General features: G+C 37.0%; 1 protein-coding gene and 1 pseudogene across 4 annotated transcripts in view; one reads left to right on the top strand and one right to left on the bottom strand.

Annotated features, from left to right (window-relative positions):
* The window catches only part of CNKSR2 (connector enhancer of kinase suppressor of Ras 2), a 301,223-nt gene extending 294,786 nt beyond the window's left edge, over positions 1-6,437 (top strand). For all 4 annotated transcript variants that reach the window (XM_049643574.1, XM_049643575.1, XM_049643576.1 and 1 more), the window contains 2 exons: positions 2,829-3,025; positions 6,111-6,437. In XM_049643574.1, the coding sequence (XP_049499531.1) occupies positions 2,829-3,025; positions 6,111-6,326 (413 nt within the window). In that variant the 3' untranslated portion in view covers positions 6,327-6,437. The remainder of the gene's footprint in view (positions 1-2,828; positions 3,026-6,110) is intronic.
* On the bottom strand, positions 4,536-4,646 carry LOC125932407 (uncharacterized; annotated as a pseudogene).
* Positions 6,438-8,436: the final 1,999 nt, after the last annotated feature.

Below are 8,436 nucleotides of genomic sequence, written 5' to 3' on the forward strand. Positions count from 1 at the left end.
CACCCCCGTCCTTTAACAATAAAAGGACTCTTTGTCTGGTCTTAAAATGTTAAGTAATTGGTGGCATTTTGTGGTAGCCTGGCATCTCAATCCCTCATCCTTTCTCATCCCACTGCTCTGTCTTGTGGTGTTGCATATGTGTATGACGTGTATGGACTGGGGGGGAGGGGAGCCTTACTTATCTCTAATAGGAGCCGCACTATTCCCTTAATATACTTGGAAATGTTTCTGTGTTCCGTCTCATTGTGATTCCTTGTTCAAATGTGCTGCCCAAAGATAAATCTATATTCAATTCTTCTTAACAGCTGTCAAACCAGATTCTTCGCAAAATTATGTTGTCCTTTGCTTAAATGCTTTTTCCCCCTTAACAGCAAGAAGGGGGAAAAAAACTTTCCATTTTTATTTATTTAATAGCTGTGTTTGTCACTTTTTAATATGAAATCTTTATTTACCCTTCTTAAAGTAAAACCACATTGAAATTTTACCAAAAAAAATCAGTTCCCTAGCCCAGTATTCCACAAACTTTAAGAACTGGGGAGAAAGAATGCTGGGTAAGAATGTTTTTAAACAAAATATATACGTGCTACAGTATTAGCTACTATGGAAGGTTATTGTATAATAAAAATTTACTCTATAAAATGTAAAAATACTTCTGCCTCCCTTAAATCCTGAAACTCTCATCTGAATCCCTTTTTTTCTTCATATTCTTTCAAAAACTGAAAAACTAATAATACAGTAGGCCACCTGATACATTGACTACTGTAATTCACATAAGTCAGGCCTTCCATCCCCCTTCACTCCAGCTCTACGAAATTACATCTGGCTTTAGATGCAGTCTTGCCCTGAGGCAAAAAGAATGAGGACTACTAATTCCTTAGGGTCCTTTCCTGGCCTGTGATTTTATGAAATGGAATTATGCTGTTCAAATATATCCTGTTTTTACAACTCCCATTTAGTTACTCTGAATGACCTTATGATTTTGTGCCTTCCTGGCTCCAAACCATTCTCAGTCATAATTCCCCATATTACTTTCATCTTGCTCTTAACCCACAAAGCAATTCCCTCCTTTTCACAGTCCTCCACTCACCCATCCCTCGAAATCCTCTAGGTGTTGCAGACATTCAAGGATGAGCCAACAGAGAATTGAAAAGCTGTTGTTTAAAGGGGTGTTTGTATTTTCAAAGTTTTAATTTAGGTACATGATTAGGAAGTTAAAAATTCGTTATAGAGGAATTAATGATAGCATGTGCTGATGATAACAAGGAACTTTCTAATGGAAAGACTCAATAACCATACCTACCATTAGTTGCTAACCTCAGCAGTAGCGCCAAAATTTGAGTACAAAACTGAAATGAAGCTATTTTTTAACCCTAAAGGTGATCCTTTCAAGTTAAGGTACTGTGTTTATGGACTTTGGGGGCACTTTAGGTACACTCTCAAACATTTTTTTAGAATGCTCCTTTTTAAGGAATCCTCACAAATTCATCAACACCTACTGTTAAATACACAGTTGAAATGAACACTGGCAAAATTGGCAGTGTAGAATTCTTGTTAAAATCATGGATTCTGGAGCCAGACTACCCAGTTGCAATTCTGGCTCCACCATTTACACTTCCTAAGTATGTCCTTGAGCAAGGTGCTTCCCTGCTGTAAAATGAAAACCAAATACATCTACCTTCAATATTGTGAAAATTAAAAGAGATCATGAATGTTAATCATTTACCCTTCTGCCCAGCACATACAAGTGTTAACTAGTATTGTTATCAATTAGCGATTACAGAGTCCATTTTTTTTTAACTAGGTCAGCAAACCTAAAATATTCATATGGACCATGGTAGAATGAACAACATTCCATATTTACTCCTTGAGCCAATATAATTAGTATTCCTCAAATAGGATTCTTTGGCTCTCTATTAAAGGAAATGTGATATAGCCCTAATCCTATCTACCACTCAAAGCAAAATCCGAGTTTATCTTTATCATTGTTGAGAAAGATATGACATCAATATTCAGGCAATTAAAGAAGAAGATGGGAGTTTGATTTATTCAGATAGATCTAAGTTCCTTTCCTGAACCAGTCTCTAATTTTTTTTCTCAAAAATATTTAATTGCAGTATTGTCCTCCCAGATCTTACAAATGCTATGTAGCTTCTCTTAGTATGTGCCAGATTTTTCCTTACATTTGCACATAAACATATTCTCATATTTCATTTTAATTAAAGCAATATTTTTAATGATAATATATGATAATTTACTGTATTTACAATGTGGCAGGCATTACTATGGCAGTCACATGAAACCTAATGATCTTCTATGGTACATTATTGGAAGATTTTTATAATCAAATATACTCCAGTGAATGCCATTCCATCTTATGCAGTCTGGAAAAATGTAAAAACCAGATCATTCAGTATTGCTAAACCAGGAGAGCTCTATTAATCAGCACTTCTGTGCTTCTCAGTATAATGATAAGGGATATTCACTAATGTGTTAAAATATTAAATTATGTGCAGGATTGTTTCTGTGTTGTGTACCTTTTGTACTCTATCTTTGAACTTAATGGACTCAAGATATGTATGGTGATTTGCTATTAAGAGATATTTTGTTAATCAAACATCTTATTATTTGACCATTTTAAAAATTTTACCCAATATAACTAGCAGCTGTGGGTTTTGTTTTGTTTTTTTTTTTAATGTAATAGAGTGTTTTCCCAATCATTCATTATTCTGTTTCTCAAATGGTTTGGATTTTTTTTAGTAGATTTTTGGAGTATCCGATAAGTGTTCATTACACCAGATTCATTTCTCTCTTTTTTTTGCACATTGCAGGTGAAAGTAGGGAAGAAAAGTTAGGAGATTCATTGCAAGATTTATACAGGGCATTGGAGCAAGCCAGTCTGTCACCACTGGGAGAACATCGCATTTCAACCAAGATGGAATACAAGCTATCATTTATAAAGAGATGTAATGACCCTGTGATGAATGAAAAACTACACAGGCTGAGAATTCTCAAAAGCACTTTAAAGGTAAGATATGAAATGGAAAGAGAAATTCCTTTCAAGATATTCATTCTTGAAGTCAGTGGATTACCAGATACTCTAAATGAAGAAATACTAAATGGGGAGGTGGAGTGGACAGCAAGTAAACAGGAAGAACCTGAAACTGAGCTGTTCTTATAGGGTAATAAGTGCATAAAGAGGAAGTAACCTTAACTTTTCATTATCATATCAAAGCATTGGCTAAATGTTATTTGACTTAATTCTCAGAGAAAACAGGATGTAATTAAATTTTTTTCAAAAATGTGAGGCTGGTGTTATTCCTCAATCTTTCATTTTCCTAAGATAAATATGCCATGTAGTTATTAATATAGTTATTAAAAGAACACAGTAAGCATGCAGAGTGAAATAGTGGGCACTAAAAGGCTTTGAGATATTTGGTGCCTATCTCCTGCAGCACATTTGGAGTGCAGCCACAGTGATTCATGTTCCATATAGAAATTTTATAATTGTTCTGTTTACACTATCGGTTCCAAGCTCACATGTTACTTTCTTATTCTGCATTTCCATAAGTGCTTACATTATCTCCAGTCTCTTTATTATACCACCCCCATAGTGGGGAGGAGGTAGTGGAGAGAGAGGAGCAGAGAGGCAGGAAATTGAAGGAGGCAGAAAACAGAGCCCCCTCATTGTGAGTGTATATGAGGGGACAGGGCCTGCTGTACAAAAACTCTCCATAAGCAGGCCTTGTGCCCTTGAAAAATCAAAAACAGAAAAGAACTACCATACAAAGTATGTAGTACAGTAATCTCAGGAAACAAAAGGTCAGAGGGCTCCTTTGGGAAATATTTCAGATCCATAGTATACTGCTGAGGTTTTGTGATTTTAAAGCATAGATGAGTATGAAAGAAACAAAATAGAAAATGCATGATTTGAAAAAGTTTCCAGAAGCAAGCAGCCAAGTTTTCAGAGTAAATTAGCTTTCAGTTGGTATTCATGCAAACACTACTGGAAATCCGTGGGACAACTTAATAGCCTTTTGGTAACTAAGAGCAGAATTTTAAAAAGAGCTATAATATTCATAAGAATAATTCTGCTAACCAGCCCTACTCCAAAGAGTAGTACCCCACCTTCCCACCTTATAGAGCACCCCACCCCATTCAGATCCAAACTGTCTAGTTGCGAAAGCAGAGAGGCATTTTGAAGCAGTTCGGGCTGACATATTTTAAAGACCTGCTTCTGTCTTTCTTTCTAAGCACCTCACCCCTGTCTTTTACACTCTGGATTCCCTAAAAACATTTACTTCCAGTAGCAAAGAGTTTGAGTTCCTGCCAGTGTTCAGTTCATTGAGTATTGGTGCATCACTAGGTATGTGACGCTGTGCTCCACTCTCTGGGGTAAAGATGATGAAAAGTCAGTGTAAAGAAATGCCCCTCATTGATAAAACCAAACTAGGAAGCCCTATACTTTTCAGTGTGGGAAATTAACAGAGAATGCAAATCTCCCATTAGGGAAGGATAACTGCCCAAGCAACCTTGGATGTGTGTAGTCCCTGGAATTGTCTCCCATCCAACTACTAACCAGGCCCGACCCTGCTTAGCTTCCGAGATCAGACGAGATCGGGCGCGTTCAGGGTGGTATGGCCATAGACTGTGTAGTCCCTGGAATTGTAACAGACCTGCCTCCCCAAGCACAGGACGACTCCCAACATCCTCGGTTGCAGCCCCATTGTCCCCACCTGGAACTAGAACAACTACTTAGGCACCTTGCTATCTTTCCTTCCCAGCTCTCCCTACCCACCTCCTGAAGAACATTCCCTAGACTTCCCTATCTCTTCCTTGAGCCCTTAAAAGACAGGCCTTACGGGGTGCCTGGGGGACTTATGGGACGCCTGGCAGGTGCCTGGGTGACTCAGTCGGTTGAGCTTCTGACTTCGGCTCAAATCATGATCTCATGGTTTGTGGGATAGAGCCCCCGGTCCAGCTTTGTGCTGACAGCGTGGAGCCTGCTTCGGATTCTCTGTCCCCCTCTCTCTCTGTCCCTACCCTGCTTGTGCTCTCTCCCTCTCTAAAATAAACATTTTCCACACTATATGTCAAACTAGAATGTAAATTTTAAAAATAAATAAAATTTAAAACAAATTAGAAAAATATAAATAAATATAAACATTTTATTTTAAATTTTTTAATGTTTATTTTTGAGAAAGAGAGTTGGGGGGAGCAGAGAGAGAGGGAGACACAGAATCTGAAGCAGCCTCCAGGCTCTGAGCTGTCAGTACAGAGTCCAACCCAGGGCTCGAACTCACTAACCTCAAGATCATGACCTGAGCCAAAGTCCAACGCTTTAACCAACTGAGCCACCCAGGTGTTCCAATAAATGCTTGAAAAAAAATTTTTTTAAAGACAAGTCTCAGCTTCTCAGACTGTCTCACTCCCTCATCTTCCATCCCCCTTCCCACCTGGAAGACTCACTTCTCCCACAGGTGATAGCTGTGCTGTACTGAGTTCTCTCATAATGGAGCTCATTCTTCAGCTGAGAACCAGCCCCAGCTGAGAAGGGAGGGCTACTTTGCATCGCAGACCCCCATTGCTACAGGAAAGCAGTCATGATGTTCATACAACAAGAATTATGTATTTGTAGTGAAAGAAGGGCCATGCCTTCTCTCATGCAAGGATGCGGAGCTAACCATCTGGCAGGAGAGACAGAACAGTGCAAGACTAACTCAAGACAGAATGTGAGAGAAGTCCACTCAGTGGCACTGATAAAGTGTCAGGAGGACATAAATGAGGAAGAAAACCTTTTTTTCCCATTGTTGAAGGAAAGCTTTAAGAAATGAGAGGCATTTGAACCGGCTCTCAAAGAATGAGGAAGGTTTCCATAGGCAGAGACAGGAAACAAGACTGGCCAAGAGTAAAAATTAACCACACACAGTGGGCAATACAGGCATACCTTGGGTGTAGAAAAAAGTACACTAGAACTTGATTATAAATAGCTGGGTTTGAGCAAACCAGAACTGTGTCATATGGGCTTCTTAATATTTACATATTAACTTTTTATTTTAAACTTGAACAAAAGTCTGTACCCAACTTAACTGTTGAATCCTTTTGCTTTTCAGGCCAGAGAAGGGGAAGTAGCCATTATTGATAAAGTCCTAGACAATCCAGACTTGACATCTAAAGAATTCCAACAATGGAAGCAGATGTACCTCGATCTTTTCTTGGATATCTGTCAAAACACCACCTCAAATGACCCATTAAGTATTTCTTCTGAAGTAGATGTAATCACTTCCTCTCTCGCACACACTCACTCATACATTGAAACGCATGTGTAAGTGTATTCTGCCCTCTGGCCATCTGGTACCTTTTGGTACTTTGAATAAGTATATGAGGTAGTTTTATATCAGTGTGTGGGACACTTGACAAGCTATACTTTAATGTTACCAAACTACATGAAACAAACCATATATGGTCATTATACCACTGTCTTTAATGAGCATTTGTATATTTTATATGCAATTAGTGCTCAGCTTATGTTTACCATGTGCAAAATCAACGGTCTTCAATGACTTAAAATTAACTTTTGCAAATAACTCTGAAGACAGGTGGTCTTCAAGTAGTAAAACCACAAAAAGGCAGTTTTCTATATAAGGTCATCTTTTCTCCCTTTAAGTTAATTTTATATAAACAAGACTTCAAAAGTAAATCACATTTTTTCAGGTGCAGACATCCTTGTGGGTGGGAAAGAATTTAAACCTTTTTTATATTTATTAAAATGTTCTAAGAATTTTCTTAAACATTGCACAAAGTTTAATGCTGTAGTTTTATTTTTGTGAAATGTAGATGTGCATACAAGAGTTAAGCAAAATAGAAGAGCATCAACATAAGAAAAGTTCAGGTATCTAATATTCGTCTTAATAGTCTATTAACTTGTGAAAGCTGGTTAATGGAAGTATTATTCCAAATCTATGGGGACACTTAATGGTGTATCAGGGCAAAGCTTTGTAAGATGTTTTTGTAACTAAGACCAAAATTGAAGATAGAGCTGCTTTATTTTCTTGGTTTAAATCTTCCTTTATTTTTGTAGTGATGAAATGCTGATTGTGTACAGAGGAATTTGAGAGTGGATTTTTTTAAAACACAGCTAATTCACCCAGAAAGGCAGCTAAGATAGATATATATATATATGTGTGTGTGTATATATATATATATATATATATATATATATATATATAATTTTAGCCCAAACTCATGTTTTTAAACTCCAGCTCCTAAAACACAAGGTATAAACTGAAATGACTCAACTTTCCAGTTATTTTTCCAATTTTCCCCCTAGTCCATTAATTAAGCTTACATAATTATACTTCAAGCAGGGGAGTAAAATATGTTTAGTTACAGGCTGGTGTGTGTTCTAATATGAAAACAATGTTGAAAAATAAAAATGTGCCTCTCTCCTGAGGAGCAAGAGGATGATGGTTCATTCAGAGATATATTACAATGAATTACATGAAAGAAAGAATTTATAGAGGTTCTTCCTAGCTTCATGAATTGTTCTGTAGAGTGGATGAAGTCTACGAAAAAGTACTCTTCACATATTTCCATTTATAAGTATCTCATTTTTGAAAGTGATCACAGCATGATAATGACTGTGCTGCTTTTTAGTGTCTGGCTGCATAACGTACAAGTCACAAGTTGCTGTTTTTTTAGGAGGAGGAAGGGGCCCTCCTTTACTATTCTATATCCTAAATCTACTTCTAATCAGCTTTATACTGTTGCCTGTACAGCTCAGTGAATGTACTTTCATCTCTAAGAGTTCAGATATATGCCAGTGAATATTTTTTGCTGTAGGGGAGGAAGTAAAAACTCCACAGCAGGGATCATTTTCTTTGCTTTTGAAATCAACATTGAATCACTATCGTTTTGCAGACTTTGCACACTGTACAGGAGAGTGGCCTTTCTACAGCACATTTTCAGTAATCCTATATTTAGTCAAAATGGATGAGAAATCATGTATTAATGTTTGTATGGAATTTGGGGTCTAGTGTAATATTTTTATCATTTAAAAAACTATTTGTAAAAACATTTATTTACTGCATGGATATTGACGTACATTAAATTTGTGGAATTTTGTATATGTAAAAAAACAAAAACCTCTTGTCCTAAAATGAAGTGTGTTTGTTACAGGTGTTTAGACTTGTTGATGTTTACTAGACCAAATGTGTACATTCACTTAAAAATATCTGTACCTGATGGATGTGTCATGGATACAGCAGCAAGGTTGTACCCTGTAAACAACGAGTTGATGGAAAGACTAGCTGTGTTGCTACTAACCAGCTTTTACCTTTGTAAAGTCAGCTCTGTTGTTTTAAATGGTAAAAATTAAACTAATGAATTTTAAAAGACTCGTGACTAGCTTAGCATGAAAGAGACCTTTTAACACTATAT

This window comes from Panthera uncia, chromosome X (assembly GCF_023721935.1).
Source record: "Panthera uncia isolate 11264 chromosome X, Puncia_PCG_1.0, whole genome shotgun sequence".
Taxonomy (NCBI): domain Eukaryota; kingdom Metazoa; phylum Chordata; class Mammalia; order Carnivora; family Felidae; genus Panthera; species Panthera uncia.